This window comes from Ambystoma mexicanum, chromosome 6q, assembly GCF_040938575.1.
Source record: "Ambystoma mexicanum isolate Mex_15411 chromosome 6q, UKY_AmexF1_1, whole genome shotgun sequence".
NCBI lineage: Eukaryota > Metazoa > Chordata > Amphibia > Caudata > Ambystomatidae > Ambystoma > Ambystoma mexicanum.
The window spans coordinates 1,120,088,179-1,120,106,929 of NC_090937.1; the positions used below are offsets into that span (position 1 = coordinate 1,120,088,179).

The 18,751-nt window shown below is 46.9% G+C and overlaps 1 protein-coding gene across 3 annotated transcripts in view; it reads left to right on the forward strand.

The window, feature by feature from the left end:
• NFXL1 (nuclear transcription factor, X-box binding like 1) overlaps positions 1 to 18,751 on the forward strand; it is a 1,058,117-nt gene that overhangs the window by 892,767 nt on the left and 146,599 nt on the right. For all 3 annotated transcript variants that reach the window (XR_011282282.1, XM_069631709.1, XM_069631710.1), the window contains one exon: positions 1,319 to 1,388. Coding sequence is in view for 2 of the 3 variants with exons in the window: in XM_069631709.1 (XP_069487810.1) it covers positions 1,319 to 1,388 (70 nt within the window). In the remaining variant the exon portion in view is untranslated. Of the gene's footprint in view, positions 1 to 1,318; positions 1,389 to 18,751 lie in introns of those variants that run through there.

Sequence of the window (18,751 nt, forward strand, 5' to 3'; positions counted from 1 at the left end):
ATTGCCATGTAGAATTCGGTGAGATCACCAAGCCAAAGAGAACAACCCTAGAACACCAGAAAATAGGCGGGAGGACTGAAGAGCAGTGGGATGAGTTGAGAAAGGAAGGTGAAAAGAAGAGCTGGAGACGTGAGAGTGACCTTGATAGGAGGTGGTTAGGCTGTTCATGCAAGGCATAATTCTCAATACCAGTAGAACACTTATTTGATTTGAGTAGGGAAAGTTGGGTAGTCCCGGAGGGAGCTTAGTGCGAAAAGGCATTCTGCCTTTAGGTCTTCACATCTAGTTGAAGGTAGTTTTAGTCTGTAGAGCTCCATCTTTCTGTATCTACTAATCTGGGGGTCAGGGACGCCTGCGTTAGGGAGGATGTTTAAATCAAAATGAGAGAGGGACGTCCCGAGGGCCCATAAGAATATCATTAAAGACCCCTGAAACTGCTTCTGAGCCTTGCAGTGATTCTTGTGCCATTTGGGACAGTGGCTATATTACATGCAACTAGTCATCACATATAAGGAAGAACACTCTGAATAGAAACATTATAATGGAAATGTGGCACACAAGTAAACCATAACATTGTCAAGCTAGCCCTACTGTTCCCAGATGGCGCCTGTGAAAATACTATTTTAGTTAAGGTGTAATGGGCCAATGAAAGGTATAGTCTGCATCATCCTTTATACTTTTAACCAGACTCATTTTGGCAGCATAGACAAAAGGCAAGCTCGATAAACAAACAAAAAAAATAACAAACCTCATTGTAAAGTACAAACAGGCATAAATTACAGTAGCAAAAAACGTTATGCATCACAAAAGTGAGAAAAGCATTAATGTACCAAGCAGCAGGGAAACAAAAGAATCACTTACAAGCAACATTACATTGGTGATTTCTCCAGACGTACACCGGATACCTTTGCTAGTTCTTCTACCACAACTAGCAATGGGCAGCGCCACCACATATGTATGAAATGGGCAACAGATCTCCTTCAACTATAGCATTCCCTTCCCGCATCGGCTTTGATAGGTCTCGTATTTCAGGGGTTACGCTGCATATTGTACGAATTGGAATGTAACATTTCGAGAAAGGTTCTTTGTGTTTTCGCATGCTCTACCCCATTCTGCATCACTTTGTTCTCTGCCAATGTCTCACTCGCACTTAGCTCTTATTTTAACTATTTTATCAAGTTAAATGTTCCATTTGTCACGGTTATTTTCATGATTTCTAGCACATATTTAATTTACACAAGGACTGCACATTGTGATCATGTTCTGCATAATGCAGTACTTTTGTATGGGTGCTAAAGTACAACTTTTTTTTTACTAGGAAAATGGCTGCTGCAAGCGCAAGTGAAAAGGATATGCTTAGTTCCTGTAAGAATCAGTGCCCAAAGGAGGTAAGTTATTTTAAAGTGATAAAGAGGTCTCTGCAATTTTATAATGCACTTTTTGTGATCACGTTAAAGAAAGCATTTGCTAACACATTGAAACTATCATGTAACGTCTTTTTCTTTGATGATTTAAAACAATTATAAGGGGTGAAAAAAAAACGGGTAGGTAAGAGTAGAAGGGCCATATAAAAGCTTTTCCTGCATTTTAATGAAGGAAAAGAAAGTTTTCTGGATTCCTTTTTTCCCCAGTATTCAGCATGTATATGAAAGTAAAACTCTTTTGTGCGTTTAGCACTTGATCAAAGTCAAGTTAGGTATTGAGTAGACAATGCATCTAAAAATCTACTGCTCCTTCGAACTGTTTAAGTCCCTTCTTACAGCATGCATTTTGCCAACATTAGCAGCATAATGTGCTAGGCTGGTTTGATTTTATTGCACAAAAGTGAATTTGAGGAGGGGCTCTTCCGGGCAAGCCACCGAGGGGTGGGCCCGCTCTTCTTCTTCTCCACCAGGTTGAAAGGGGCTTTATCGCTCCGGTTCCAGGCCCAAGCCTGAGTCGCAGTCCAATACAACTAGCAGCCCGGTGGCTGAGGGTTAAAGCCCTCCCAGAGCCCACCCTGAGGTTGTCACACAGGGGAACAATTTGACTTGCAGCCTTTGGCTGAGGGCCCTTGGCCTGCCGGAGCCCTCTCTGAGGTTGGCGCTTCTATGTCAGGGGCGGGGCGCCAACAATCATCACCCATGCTGGACCCACCACGAGGTTCTGGACCCTCGCGTCCTCCCTCCGAGGGCGTGGTGCTGTTACGCTCACCTGGTATCTGGTTGCTGGATTCACCCTGGACCCCTTCCCGATCCCGGATGGTGCCTTCGATGGAAGTCGGGCCTGAAAGCGCAGGAGGACTGGATTTAGGATTAGATGCAGTCTCCTCCCACCTGCCCTAGGTTCGACACGATGGCCCTCTTCTCAGCTTGTTGTAATGTCTGGCGTGCTCTCCGTCCTGCCTTCTTTGCAGGGGTGCGTAGTCGTCTGCGGGCTTGAGCGACCAAGTTAACTTCACTGGTGCGAGCCCATTCAAGTGTCTTTTAAGGTAGACAAGTCTGATTGCAGCAATCTTTATCTGTCCTTGCCTTTCTTTCTTGTGATCAATGTCTTTTCTTATTCCTCCTTAGGTGAGCGGAGGTTCGGGAGTGCGCAGCTGGGATCGGGCTCTTGCCGGAATGGAGGACGCAAGAGCGTACTACAATTTTGGTAGGTAATGCGCCAAGTGCGGAGCTGCTTTGTCTTTTACTTGTTAACCTGTACTCTTTCTTCCTTTTCAGGTCGTGATGGTCTTCTCTGGCATGCGAGGTGTTCCGGAATGATGCCGGCTGAGAAATGCCCGACCAGGTGAGGTTCTCGTGATAACTGCGGCTAGCGCCGTAGTTGACTTGTTTTAACATTGTCTTTCTCTCTCTCTCCCTCCAGTTTGCTTCGTTCCTGTGCGTTCGTGGTGTCCCGAAGCTGCTGATGACTGGATGGATGACCGCGAGCAGCAGAAGGATGGACGAACAACGAACAGAGGCGGGATGGAATTCGCAGGTAAGTAGAGACTAATAATGATGTTCTTTGTCTCCTCTACAGGTCTGTTGTTAAAGGATCGCCGATATCAGGTCACTGGAAACGATGAACGTTACGCTGCTGGCTGCAGAATAACGCGAAGCATGTTCTGTAAATTGGGTGTGGTTTATATAACCCTCTGTAAAGTAGTCCAGGTAAAGTAGTCCGGGCTACCACACCCCAAAACAATGCACCGCACAAACTGGTTCTAGGAACTAGACTGTGTGGGTGCCTCCATGTTGGCTGCAGCTCTCCCCCCCCCCCCCCACAGAAAAAGTAGTCCCTTCAAAGAGGTTTTCTATGCGGAACATGAGCCTGGCGCCAAGGGCGCCAGGACAGACTCCAGGAGAGTCCAGGAAGATAGTGCAAGGCCCCTGAGGCCCCAATTGAACCCTGAGTCCTGGCCCTACCTGGCATGTGGGCATGCCAGTGGGGTTTTGGGTCAAGGGTTGTGACAGGTGCAGGCTCCCAAAATGGCAGACAAGCATGTGGTCAAGCCTGCATGACTGGTCGTCATCTTGGATTCTGACTGTAGGCCTCACGTGGCCCCATCGCCCTCAGAATGGGTGGCACAAGGGGGATCCAGTCCTCTTCCTTCGGGGAGTGGCTCGGGGGCTCTGGGTCCAGGCGGGTTGTCGCCCCAGGGCTATGTTTATGCTGTCCAGCCTTATGGGTACTCTTCCCAGGTACCTCAGCACTTTGAGCCGGACAGGAGTGCCAGCGCCTGGAGGGCTGTGCCCCCGCTTGTGATCCAGCGGCCTGCGAGGGCCATTTTTTTAGCACTTCTTTCTACTTGTGCACTCTCCGCAGATGGCCAGATTCCTCAAGGATCTCATTAATGAGGTGGTACCCCAGGTGGTGTCTCCAAGGCCACCTTCCTTTGGGCCCACTCCCTGTCCCTCTGAGGGTCCCGGTACCGCAGCCCCCCCTTCCTCCAATTCCTTTTGCCTCCGCTAGCCGCTCCTCCAACATCTGTGCCCTTGCCCCAGATGCTGGTTGCTCTGCAGCCCTTTCCAGGGCTAGACCTGTGGGAGGTCTGGGGGTGATAGGGGTGGGGACTCCTCCATCCACACCGCAGCAGGGCCCGGACTCCCCTCCGTCTGACAAAAATGTGGATGGGGACAATGACGGTGCGCCGGATATGGAGCCTTCTGTGTTGGTAAAAGCTTTTCACAACCGTCTTCAGAGCTTAGCAGAGTTCCCGGGAGTGCCCCATCCGGAACAGGCCCCACAAGAGCCAAGGGTGCTTGCGAAGGTCCTGGCCTTGCGTGCCTTGGGCCGATTTGGCATTCCTCTGCAAAAAGATGTGCTCTCTTCGGCCAAGAAGGTCTTGGAAAAGCCAAGGGCCAACTCTCAGATGAACAAGAAGCTGTATGGCCGTTTTCGGCTCCTGGATGGGGTGCACGTCCTCCTGGCATCGCACCCTCAGCCACACTCTTCAGTCGTTGTGGCTGCATCTTTGTTTTCAAAGTCTTTATCGTATTCTTCTGCGGCACCTCCAACTCTTTGTCCAAAGAGGACAAGGTGCTTGAGTCTTTCAGCAGGAAATGCTACCTCAAAGCCTGTCAAAGAACAACAAATAATGACCCCCCAGGGTGTAAGATATAGGTGATACGGTGTACCAATTACCAGTACTCACCGCACTTTTTCTAACCTCAATAAGCAACTACTAATGTACAACACTGTAGCATACAGAAAAATTGCCACAGGCTAATCAACAAGTCTAACACAAGGTTTCCCTTGAAGTATCACTTTCAATTGGACCTTCTATTATCAAGTTCCAAAGAGTGTCCTAAATGACTCTGGCTCTATGTATTTTATCTCTGGTTAGCAAGTGGTCATATCATCATTGCTATAAATTTAACACTTGAATGTTGACCAGAGTCTCGGCTATAATTCTCATTATTTTAATAGAAAACATAAAACAACTTTTGGTGCAAGAGCCTCCGTGACATTTTACACAAAAATTATTATTTTACAAAAAAATACATTAGTTTGAATATAATCTTTTGATCAAAGTGTCAGCATTTGAATTAATCATGCACGATAGAAAGCAAAATCAGTTAAGTACAAGTAAAACAAAAAAAACATACAAACATTTTTTGGAAAAAACCAATAAGACAAAGTTTTCATTTGGACAAAACTATGAATAACACAAAAAGAAAAAAAGAAATGAATAATAAATTCTATTCCTGTAGCAGAGGGATATTATAACATTGCTTAGTTTTCACCCTATTTTGGTTTGACATTGCTTAGTTTTCAACCTTATTTTGGTTCTGAAAATCCACATATGTATTTACCAAGAAACCCCAGGCAAAGGGAAACAAAAGACCAATTATTGTTCCTTATGGGGTTTAAGAATAAATGACTAGTGTCAACTTGACTTGTGTGTTCACACTAGACTACTGCTTCTTACAGTACTGCACAGGTCTACGTAACTGGCCTAGCTGATGTAAGTCCAGTGATCAACATTGTCAGCCAAAGAAGGTCAGGCAGATGAAGATGAAATACGTTTCGGTGTAGCGATCTAGTCAGAAAACGCCTTCCTCAGGACAAAAAGTCAGATGTGCAAGAATTATAGCCCCTGTAAAAACAAGCAGAAACAAAAGAGAGCAAGAAGGTGGAAAAAAGTAACATTAAAAAGAGTTTGGGAAGATTAAAAAGTCCAACCGAACACGACTGCTAAAAGACTAGGGGCGTGCCAATTTCTATTCAAATAATACATATGAGGGGAAAAGGCCAGACATGAAAAGAAAGAAGAGAACACCCAAGCCCATCACAGGGTGAAGAGACAAAAAACAGGGTTGTTCATGGCAAGATACAATATGTGTGCATAGTCCAACACCGTGAGGAAATATTGCAATGTATAAATAATAAATCAGGCAAGAAACAATCGTGTGCCAGAGTCGTCCAAAGTAATAAATAAATATGAGTATTAAAACCAAAAAGTTGTGAGTAGAGTCAGATATGGGAACATTTTTATGGAACCCACTGGTGAAAAGTCACCCCCGAGTTAGAATCTTGTGCTCAGTATCAAGGGGGTATCTTTACCTCAACTGTGGCGGTAGAACAAGATCAGAAGCCACATGCAGAGTTGCCAGATTGAATAATATCTGTGTTCTGGAAGGTGTTGATAACCGGAGGAGCCAGTAACATATATGCGCACTTCACTTATCTAGAGGAAAACACAAATCCATGTCACATAAAATTGGTGTCTCTCTGAGGTCCGTGTCCAGAGATCCAAATAGTGAAAAATGTACTTAAGATACATATCAGAAGTAAAAGAATAAAGGTCTGTACCTGAAGTCAAGCGCTTATCTAGGCACTGGAATCCGCACATAACAAAATCAGCGTTCCTGCCATTACATAGCTGAATACTCGTCTGAGCTATGTGTCTCTGAAATAGGAGAAACACAAAGGCAAAAGGAGGCGTGTTAAGACGTCATGTGCGCTGTATGAGACCAGCGATTGTAATATAGAGCTAAAACAGCTCGCAGTGATGGAAATAAAAGGAAGCATGTACTCACCCGATACCCTTGGGTATATACGACGAGGGAACTCAGGTCTTCTCTTCAGGGCGGGCATTTGGTTCAAATAGAAACAGAGAACGGCAAATGCCGTCTTCGTCACCGCTGGGGGTCTGCTGAGTTCGTTTGCGACCGGCGGGCGGCTCTCTCGGTAGTATTCGCCTCGCTGGAGGGGCGCAGCCTCTATCGGGCAGAAGATATCCTAGTAGTATTTGAGTGGCTAAAGAGCCAACGAGTGTGGAGACGTGCAGCTTGAGCAGCCACGTTAAATCCGTCACCCGGAACTAGGAATACTGTCCGGGTCACCGGGGGTGCGCCATTGTTGTGATGGTGGCCATAAAGGGGAATGACACTCCGCTTGATACTAAAACGCAAAACAGTCTCAACAGAAAAAATAAAATAAAGAGGCGTCAATGTCCATATTCAAGTCCAATGGATTGAAGCAGAAATTAAAAAAGGGACTGAGTTATATGAAGGTATGTGCTACCTGTGGGGACAATTGACAGTGGCTTGTCCAATATGTGTAGCTTTAGAGATTCCAGCTGTAGATCCATCTGTGTGTGGAAGATGGAAAAGGGGAATTTCTAGGGCCACAGAAGGGCAAATGGAGGGCCAAAAGCTATCTGAACAGCAGAATCCCGGCATATGGGTGGCTAGAGCCAAGAGAGGTAGGGAGGAAAAAGTGAAGCTATGCTCCAAAATGGTCTACAGCAAACATCATGTATAACCCTGGAGGTCCCCAAGGTCAGTGTAGAAATTGACATGGCGGAATTTCCTCATTTAGACCTCCCCGTTTATCTAAAGTTTGTAAGCGATGGATCCATCTAGATTCCTTATCATTCAGTGCTCTCTTTGGATTGGAACTGTTTTTGACAGTATCCAAAATCCACCAGTGCAAGTGCTCAGAGCTATGGCCAAAAGCTACATAGTGTGACACCATTGGTGCTTGATGATTCTTGCACTTAATCCTGGATCGATGTTCATTGATCCTTATATGAACTGGTCTTGTGGTTTGGCCCACATATCTTAGTCCACATGGACATTGGATGCAATAAATTGCATTCGTTGTTTTGCAGTTGGACAAGAAGAGTATGTCCCATATTCTCCTGTCTTCATCTACGCCAGGCCAACGCTGATGCCCTACTTGCAGCGACAAACCAGAAATTGTGGTGTGAGATTGGGGAAATTCCGCAAGACTTGCCTCTGGAGAGGCAGGCCTTCTTCAAGGCAGGTCTAGCGAAGGGAAATTCCGCAAGACTTGCCTCTGGAGAGGCAGGCCTTCTTCAAGGCAGGTCTAGCGAAGGCTTGTGTGGTTGCGCAGGATCTTATGGTCTCAGGGGCCTCTGCTTGTGTATCGAGATGAGGCGAACGGCATGGATGCACACAACAAAATGTTCCTCGGATGTGCAGGCTAGGATCCTCGACCTCTCGTTCGAGGGGTCAGATCTGTTCCACTTGTCCACAGACGACAAATTAATGAAGAAGACTCCTACCTAGACTGCAAAGTCCTTGGTAATCTTAACCAAACCGGGGCCAAAATCCTACCCACAGAGTCGAGGCAGGTCGGATTTCAAGCTGTGCTCCTTCAGCTGCTTCAAGCCGTTTCACGACCATAGAACCTGCAACCAGACAGGTCACCTAGTGAGTATAGGAGGAAGCAGCAGTGATCCTTGTGGGGCTTTTTCCAATCCCATGCCTGCCTCTGATAGCAAAAAGCAATGATGTTTTGGTCAGGGACAACAGTTCTCCTGCGGGGGCTGGCTGGTTCTCTTTGTGAGCAACTGGAGGTGTTTGTTCACAAATCCTTGGATTCTTTCAGTAGTCTCCACATGGTTCAGTCTTCCTCTTCCTTTTCCCCCTCCTTCTAATCTGCTGTTGTTGATAGGGTCGCCTGCACATCTGCAGGAGTGCGTGCATTTATGGGACATGCAGGCGGTGGAACCAGTGCCCTTTCCAAACAGGGGCTCTGGGTATTTGTATTTTTCAAGGATTTTTGTGGTGACCAAGACCAACCAAGCAGGCCTGAGGGTTGTCCTGGACCTTTTGTTCCTCAACTTGTCATTACCCCTCAAATGCTTCAAGATGATCACTCCTGCTCACATAGCACAGTCACTGTGTGCAGGGGACTGGATGTGTTCCTTAGACCTCAAAGATGCGTACCTACACGTTCCCATCTTGCAACTGTACCGGAAATTCTTGCAGTTCACGATTGTCGCACCAGTTTCAATACAGTGTTCTGCCGTTTGGCCTCAATTTGGGCCCTTGTGTGTTCACAAAGCGTATGAAAGTGGTGGCAGGCCTCCTTCGCCAGTACGGACACTACCTATACCCTTATCTGGACGACTGGCTGGTGAGGGCCAGCTTTCCAAAATGGGCCATTAATTCCTGCAAGCAGCTAGCAGATGTACTTTATGAATTGGGGCTTTCCATCAACCAGCGGAAGTCACAGTTAGACTTCTCCCAGAACCTCACGTTTCTCAGAGTAAGGTGGGACATGACAATTCGCCACTCGACTACTTCGGCGTGGTGGTTCCAGCACCTGCTTGGTCTCATGGCTTCATGCGTGCTCACAGTAGGGCATGCCAGACTTAAGATGAGATGCCTCCAGCTCCAGCTGGTGTCCACCCAGGACCAGGAGACGGGCGCAGTTGGACAGGCTGCCCATTCTCCTGGATCTTCTTCCGGATCTACACTGGTGGCTCCTCGACAGCAATGTGGCGGTGGGGGCCACTTTCTCTCAGCCAAAGCCAACCCTGGTCGTGACTATTGATTCCTCCCTCCTGGGTTAGAGAGCGCCTCTGGACGGATACTCGAATCGTGGTTCGTGGCCCACGGCAGAGGCCCTTGTTTGTATCAACCATTTGGAGCTCAGAGCAGTGGCTCTGGCTCTCAGGGTGTTCTTGCTGGTCATCGGGGCGGGGGGGAGGTGGTTCTGTTCAGGACCAACAACTCGACAGCAATGTTCTACTTGAAAAGGCAGGGGGGATTTGGTCTCCCCTCCTCTGCATGGAAGTGGTGTCCATCTGGAAGTGGGCGTTGTCGGATGAGGTCTGGATCTCGGCGGTCCATCTCCCGTGGTACGGCAATGTGGAGGCGGACAAGCTAAGCCGCTTGGGGTTCAACACATACGAGTGTGATTTACACACCAAGTCCTTGTTTCCTCTCTTCCAGATGTGGGGGTTTCCGGATCGGGACCTATTCACATTGCCTCAGAACTCCAAATGCCCCCTATTTGTTTTATGGGCTGGTTGGGGCTGGTGGTCTCTGGGGGCTGCAGATTCTATGTGTTTCCTCCTCCCCCGTTGCGCCAGCGGACCCCCTGCAAGTTTTAGGGCTCAATGGGCTGTAGCCTTATCTTGATTGCCCGCCATCAAGGGCGTGGTGCTCTGACCTCCTCCAGCACGAGGGGCGATCCATTTTCCGATCCCCAGCAGAGGATTCCTCACGCAGCAACACGGGCCGGTGGAACACACAGACCCTGCCAAACTGTCTCTCTCGGCCTGACTCCAAAATAGGCTAAAACTTCATCACTAGCTGTTCTCTGAAAGTAATTGGAAAATCATACAGGAGGCAGTCCACGTGCTCATAGTACAAGAGTAAGTGGACCCGGTTTTGCCACTGGGTGCGTTGGTAGGGTATTGAGTCCCTCTCTTGCTCCTTGGACGACGTATTGTCTTTCTGCTCCCTTGGCTTGGTCAGGGGTCCAGGTGGATACTTACCGCACTTACTTGGCAGCCATCAGGGAGTACAAAAACTCATTTCACTTTTTCAGCGGCCAACCCGTTGGTCAAGGCCCACCTCAAGTCCTTGTCCAGACTGTTCCCTCCGGTGCATAGGCCTCATCCTATCTGGGACCTGAATGTGGTTCTCGCTGCCCTTCAGCGCAAACCCTTTGAACCGATGGCGTCAGTCGACATCAGATGGGTTATGCAGGGACGTCATTTCACCAAAATGCCTGGGGTAGTGGAAGTGACATCACACAAACCTTGACCCCCCCGATGACATCACAGGAAGTGATGTCATTTGAACCCACATCTAAGTGATATCGCGGGAAGCGATGGAACACAACCTTTCACCTGTTGACAAAACAGGAATTGGTATCACAAAGCATTGTACACTATGAAAAATATGGTTACGATATCACTATAATGTGATGTACATTTCATACAAGAATGGATCGCCATATGTATCGTTAAGATCAGTGTGTATAGGCCCATATTACCAAATTACTGTAAAAAAAATATACACCCAATATCACCCAACCTGTCTTGGTACTCGTTTATCGACCTCAGACGGATGAAAGGCTGAGTTGAGGCGTTTAAGAAACAGACTAAATCAGTGACTCACCCCCTGAAGTCTGCCTGAAATAAACCTTTAATGAGTCTAGCAATTATTGTATAGAAAGACACATTATTTGGTATTCCTATTCTTTCTTATTTAGGGTCAGTGTTCGAAGTCTTAGACTTGTGGCACTCCTGTTCATATGAAAGCCAGCCACTCCAGAAGTAAAGAGCTACATGTTGCTGGCCACAGCCCAGGAGCTTGCATTACAAAAAAAGAAAAAGGAAACCTATTTTTTTTTCTTTTGGTGGGTGGATTTTTTAGAGGTCGCAAGGGAGACCACATAGGTCGTAAGGGAGACCTCAGAGGTTGCAGTTGCGACCTGTGGCAACCCCTAAATGACGTCCATGGGTTACGCTTGAGGCGGTCCTGCTGTTGGTGCTCAACTCTGTGCACAGTCAGCGAGCTGCAGGCGCTCTCGCTATGTCAACCCTTCACTAATTTCCACAGCAACAAGGTCAACTAAACATCTTGCCCAAGGTGGTCTCACCATTCCACTTAAACATGGAAATCTGCCTTCCTGTGTTCTTCCTGAATCTGCAGTCGGAGGCGGAGCAGGCCCTGCAATTTCTGGATCTGAGGAGAGTGCTCAAGTTCTACCTCTCTTGGACAAGATCTTTCCAGAAGTCGGAGGCACTGTTCATCACGTTCAGGGCACGGCCCCCAGCTTCCAGGCCTCCATCGCCCGTTGGATGTTGGAGGCCATTTCAGAAGCTTATGTGGCCTTAGGAAGAACAGTGCCAGCAGGGATACACGCACACACGGTCAGGGCCAAAGCTACCGCAGTAGCCTTTCAGATGCATGCTTCTTGGGAAGTCATTAGTAAGGCGGCTACGTGGGCCACTCCGTCCACTTTCTGTAAACACTATTCACTGGATACTAGCTCCAGAAGGGATGCAAAGTTTGGTCAGGTGGTTCTGAGGAACCTTTTTGCTACTTCTGAAGTATGAGGCATGTGCTTACAGTTCCACCCAGTTGTCTTGTTTCAGTGGAATCACCCACAAGGATTGAGGAAAGGGGGATTGAACATATGAGTAATTAAAGTTACTCACCATAGTGACTAGAGTACTCCTAGTCCTTAGTCCCCCTTTCCTCCATGGTCCCACCCACCTTCCCCCGCTAGTATGCCGGGGCTACAATTGTCACTACAGCCAGATATTCAAGCATTGGATATGTCATAAGGGGACTGAGGTGAGGCTCCGGAAGCCAGGACCTCGTGGGCGTTCCTATGCTTGGGGTCGCACCCCTGCACGCTATACTAAATTTAAAGGGGTAGCTCACATTTTTCCTTGCCAAAGGTGCTGGTACCATGTTATGGAGAATTCTCTGTTAAGGCTAATTTCCCAAACCTAGTGAGTCCCCCAGCAGCTTTGCTCGATTTTTGGGGTTTAATTTTTTTCTCCTGCTAAGAGTGAGACTCTTTTTCTCCCACTCTTAGACATGATTTGAGATATCCTTTGACTTTGTAATGTGTTTTATGGGCTATGGGGTCTTTTACTCCATAGGGTTGCATGTATTTTTGGTAAGTGTGTTACACAGCACCCTCAGTGCAGTAACACAGGGGTGTCATAGTGACCCCCAAACATAGACTCCATACCCTGGGACTGACTACTGTCTCCCAGGGCATATAAAGTCACCATTGACTTTACTAGTCTTAAATTGTGAACAGAACCAGTACAAACCATCATATTGTGGAAGTACTGGTAGGAGTAATTAGATTGCCCCTGGGCCTGTTTTTCGAGGGGGCACTGTGCAGTCCCCCCTCGTCGAGTTTCTGGCTGGTGGCAGTGGTTACCACGGGAAATATTCCGAATATTTCCTATGGGATTTTCCCATTCATTTTAAACGCACCACTTTTTTGGTGCAATGTTAAAGATACCGCTGGGTTATTTATTTAATATTTATTCCCCGGCTGGGTCTTTTTGCCAGGACTCGGTTTTAAAATGGTGTTTGTGTTCGTCTCTGTAACTCCAACCCAAGTCGAGCCCTTTGTTCCACTTTTTGGTGGGCTTCTGCACAGAAGCCTCCAAAAGTGGTGCCACTCTGTCTGGGTCTACAGGATGTGTGGGAGCAGGGTTTAGGCACCCTGGACTGAGTTGCCTCGGCAACTCAAGTCGCACTCTTATGTGATTGGCCCAGTGGTGAGCCCTCCGGCTCACCACTTAGCATGTTTGAGTGACAGCTAGGAATGATGAATTGGGGTTTTCTGCATAAAAGCAGGGCTTTGGGGACTGGAACTTCAGAAGTCGCCACAGGACCAAAGAATCAGAAGAGGGAGAAGCTGAGCCAACCTGCAGCGACGACACCACTCGTGGAGCCCTGCTGAACCGTCTCACCACTTCCCAACAACAGAGAAGATCTTCACCCCGGAGAGTCTTCTTCCGCTGAACTGGTGGGGATAACCAGTTCGCCCTCTTTTCGCCTTCCTGGATCGTCTCGTGGTCGACTCGCCCGTGCCAAGCACCCCGGCGGCCGGATAGCCACGCTTCACCACTACCGCGAATAAAAGGGTAGTACCTTTTAACCGGGAAACTCTGCGGCTGGTTTCTTCCCTGGCAGTGCAACGACCTCCAGCTTTCCTCCACGTCCAGATCTCCTCTTCCCCTGGACGGAGCACCAACTTGCACCCGCTGCCAGGAACAACTGCCCCCGCTGGAACTTTCTCACCATTTCAGGTACTGTGTCCCGCCTGGTCTACCTTGTAACAGACTGTTCAAGGTGTCCCGTAAATCCTTGACTTTCTATCCTGGGGTGACTTGGGACCTGCTAACTAACTTTTCCTGAACTCATCCAACCCTTTTTGAACTATCTGCAAATACTTTTTAAAGTACTATTCAACTGAGTGATCTTGGACACATTCCGCCTTGCGCTCTCCAAGAGTGGGCCTGGCCTATGACTTTCTTGCTCCTCAGTAGACTCTGCTTTTCCTGACTTGCTCTGTTTCTTTTAAAAAGTGTTGGCGTTGTGTGCTTTCCTAATTCTACCTTTTTCCCTCCTTTTTTTAACTAACTTATTGGAGTGCCATTTTAGGTTAAGCGCTCACCTCTGTCTGCAAATTAGTGGTGTTTTAACTAAGACTTGTTCAATAAGTAATTAGGGATGTATATAGATTGATAGTGACTGTGTTTGAACTTGCTTGCCATATTAGTGTTAGTGTATTTTACAAGTGTGTTTTTAAATAAATAATCATATACTTTTATACCCAAACTCTGTTTAGTGTTTGCTTCTGCTACTGTATCTCTGTACCTATTTTGTATACTCTATATACTGTCTAACTCTTCTTGAGGGAAGTCTAGCTGCTCAGCCACAGCTACCAGGTAAATCTGGGTAGTACAGACTGCTACCAATTGGGTTTACTGCCAACACCTGTAGTCCTAAGCCTTTTGCAGTGGTCCCTAAGGGAACTGCACAGGTTGGAGGACACCCACAAGGATGAAGGAAAGGGGAGTAAGGACTGTGAGTACTCTAGTCACTACGGTAAGTAACTTTAATTTTGTGGCGACCCAACAACAAAACCTGTTCTTATAATATTGTTAAAATATTTCAATTTGTGACAAACGAAAATCTATCAGTGGCATGTTTATTGAATTGAGACAAAAGAAACCGATTAATTCATGTAAAAGCAAACCTGTGTGATTAAATCCAAGATAATAGTTTCTTTGTAAAAAAAAAAAAAAAAAAAAGAGTGGTATGAGAAAGCTATAGCGATTTGCAATTTTAAATGTAGCAATAAAATCCCAATTTGCTGTGCGATAAATGAGTGGATTTGCAATCTACATCTATGACGTGAGAGTTGTAATATAATGAACACCTCAATGGCTATCGATGCATTAATGAACTAGCCTGGAATTTGCCCGTACCATTTGGAATATCAACTTCAGAGACTGCAAATATTACAAAATGCAGCCCTCCAACTAACTTTGGGCATGAAAATAAAATTCTAGTGGATTGTATCCTCCCACAGATTCCTCATCTAAGATACTTTGTAGACAGCATAAATTGGCACAGGAAAATGTTTCGCAATCAGGGGGTGAGGTGTGCCTTGAAATCGACCCCCTTCTTCAGAACCTTCCTTGGCTCTGAAAGGTCTGTGGAACCTTCCTTGGCTCTGAAAGGGACGTGGTCCAGCTTACATATATGGCACACCATGCCATGGCTCCTCCGTTCCTTTTCAGCGCGCACTCATCACACTGTATTGGGAATGCTCTTCTCAGAGAATTTTCTTTGTCCATTCCAAGTTCTTTTTAATGATGCCAGGTTTGTCCGAAGTCTAGGTTTTAGAAATGCAGGGGCTGCACCTCTAAGATGTGTATAACTGACCGCAATAGTGTCAGCACTTGGTTTTTGGTGGTCAACCACAACATCTTTGAAAGAGGGGCACTGGGTGATGCCTTTCTAGTGGATTTGGACTTAGATCTAATCTACCATTCCCAACGATTCTCGTCATCCCACAGGTTTTCAGGATGCAACAGAGATTTGGGTCCACAATGATCCGAATATCCCCGGATTGGCAAAGGAGGTTGTGGTACTCTGATATCCTTGACCTGACAATCTATCCTCCTTGACACCCCCTAAAGAGAGTAGATCTTCTCTCCTAATCTGGGGGACAAATCCTGCATCCGAATGTCTGAACTCTCAACCTCTTTTCTTGGCTGTTGAGAGCCTGAGGTATAGGGACTGGGGCTTGCTGGAAGAGGTCCTGGAGCTTCCCATCTCTTCTTGAAGACCAGCCTCAAAGGCGATCTACTACTGCCAGTGGAAAACATTCTGTGCTTGGTGCAGGCAGAGGTATCTGGATCCAGTTTTTTTTTGTTTGGTGTCCTCGGTGTTTGTTTCTGCTATCCCTAGCTGGGGTTGAGAGGGTTCAGAATGGCCAGCTAAGGGCTAGCTAGCTGCATTCTCTGTATTTAAGGGAAAGCTGAAATTATTTTATTTGTATTTATTTGTATTTTTAAAGCGCACTAACAGTGAATGGGCATAGAGGCATACATGTCTTTGTTACAGGAAGATTACTTTGCTCATGGTTACAGTGAGCGTGTAGCCTGACAGTGCGAATTTAGAAGGTTACATACATGGGTGGTTACAGGTTGAGTATATCATCCAGTAACAATGAAGATTACATCAGATAGAGGAGAGAAACATGCAGCCTAGGTGGAAGCAGTGGGACCAATAGGGCTCAGTTTATACGAACAGCATAGTTTTTATTGCTTTCCGGAGGCTAAATGTGACTCATTACTTCTAATATGAGGTGGTAGCGTGTTCAAGTGGGTAGCGGCCATGACAGGGAAACTGGCACCTCCTGCGCGATTCCTCCGGGTCTTAGGAGTGGAGATTCGGTTGGTGTAAGCTGTTCTTGTGGGTCTGGCTGTGATGAGGTTTGGCTATTCTTTGAGAAAGGTAGAGGGGGGCCGTGTTATTGATGCATTTGTGTGTAAGGACGAGAGTTTTAAAGATGATCCGCTCTTTGATGGGGAGCCAGTGAACCTGCTTCCTGTTCTCTAAAATGTGGTCCCTCTTGGAAATGCCGGTGGCGGCACTGAGGGCATTATTTTGGACAGTTTGTAGTTTATTGATGTTTTTAGAGGACGTCGCTGCTAAGAGGGCATTGCAGTAATCCAGCCGAGACCTAATTATTGCTCTCGCTAGTGAGGCAATTCTGTTCTGACAGAAAAGGTGCCGCTGCGTTAAGCAGTTTAGAATGGTATGCTCATTGAGAGGTTGGAGTCCAAGTAGACACCCAAGGTCTTGACAGTTTGAGATACAGCGATTGGCATGCTGTCAATCTTGAAGGAGCTGTATTGATTGCCCAGTTTTTTAAGGGTTGCCGTTGATCCAATTAGCAGAAGTTCTTTCTTCACTGTTGAGGCACAACCAGTTTTCTGCCATCCAAGTTTGGATAGCGGAGTAGACATAGTTGAGGGTTTTAATGTCGGACTCATAGTCGCCGGTGAGGGGGATGAGGCATGTCGGACTCATAGTCGCCGGTGAGGGGGATGAGGACCTGCGTGTCATCAGCATAATTGGTATATGTGATGCCCAGCGCGTCCAGAATGTTGAACAATGGCCTCGTGAATAGGTTGTAAAGGGTCAGTGAGATGCAGGAGCCCTGTGGGACTCAGCATTTTATGTCGCTCGGGTGGGCACAGCTAAGTCAGAGAAGACTTTCATGACCCTTTCCTGGAGAAATGAGGTGATCCAAGCTTATGGCCTTAGGGGAGAAATTGGCAGCAGAAGAGAGATGGTGGCAAAGGGTATTATGGTCCACCAAATCAAAAGCTGCGTACAGGTCAAGGGCAAAAGGAGCGACAGTTTGCCTGCGTCTCTGAAATCGTCCATTTGGTTTTTGAGTTCTAAAAGTGCCATTTCGGTCCCGTGTCCAGGACGGATGCCTGACTGCCGCAGGCCGAGAAGGTTGTTAGCCTAGAGGAATTTTCAGACTTGCAGATAAGCTGTCTTGTCGAGGATTTTTAATAGAAAGGGGACCGTGGCAATAGGTCTACAGTTCCCTGCAACAGTTTGGTCAAGTGTGGGTTTCTTAAGGAGAGGGCATACCCATGCTTCCTTGAGGCCAGTTGGGGCATGGCCTTTTGTGAAGGAGGCATTGATGAAGGCTGTAAGGAAAGGGGCAGGGTTGGGTGCACAATCCTTGATGAGTTGAGCCGGGCACGCATCCCCTTTGCAGTACTATGGTTTGATGGATTTGAGGAGGGCGATGACTTCTTGTTTGCTTATTTCCTGATATTTGATGGCCAAGCGCTTGTTGATGGGCGAGGATTTTGTTTTGAAAAGTGTTTGTCAAACATAGCAGATTGGATACTATTACACCAGTCTTAGTCTTTATGGAGGGTCGGCAGAGGGGGGGGGTGGGTGTTTCGATCTCTCTGAAGAAGTAAAAAATGTCTTTGGTCCCTGATTTTGCATTTGCTATCCTAGTGTTGAACAAGGTGGCTTTAGCTTTGATTATGGTGGCTTTATATTCTTTGGAGATAATCTTAAAAGCTCGCTTGGAGGAGTCATTAGGGTTACTTTACCAATAGGAGAGCAGTGCCCTTTTTCTGGAACGTAGCTCAAGAAGCTCTTGGGAGAACCAAGCATTTGAGTGCTTAGTGCGCTTAGCTTTCCTTAGGGTGAGTAGGGCGATGGTGTCAACCGCTTGGGAGATGATGGTTTTGAAAGCACTAGCAAGAGTTTCCGGATTGCTGGAGAAAGGGGGCTGAAGGGCAGGCACCAAGAGGTAGGGTGTGAGTTTTTCCTTAGTGAGCTGATGAGAGCTTCTGGTGAGTGCCAGGGGGAGGGGAGTCTCTTGCTTTGGGGACTCCTTACTGGTGTTGAGATCCAATCGAATGGAATGGTGATCAGACCAGGGAATAGGGGAGATGTCCGTGACAGTGAGAGGGCAGTTATGGTGTGCAACCCAGTCAAGGCCTAGGTTGAGATCTCCCAGGAGGATAGATTTGGTGGACTTTTTTAGGTTATCATAAAGGGTATGAATAAGGGCATCTTGGAAATCCAAGACTGGCCCTTGTGGTAATTAGTGTCCGTCTTTGGGATTCACACTGATCTAGTTTCTGAGGGGCCTAGTAAAGATGTTCCCTCTGAAACAATTTATAGGCCCATCCTTGGATCAAAATCTAGTCCTCTTATTTCTTATGGGCTCTCTTTTTAAAACACTGCATTCTTGCCCATTGTGACTTTTGGCATTCCAATTACTTGGGCTAGAAGAGTTTGCGAATTGAAAGTGTTTTCAGTTAAAACCTCATTATTTGTCCTTCTTAGTTACTTTGAGTACAAATGTCTTTTCTACCCAAATGGGTCTCCTTGAGGTTCACCTCATCCAAAAAATAAACCTTTTAGTATTCTACCACCGCTCCTCATCCATCTAAGGAGGAGGAAGCGCGGTTATA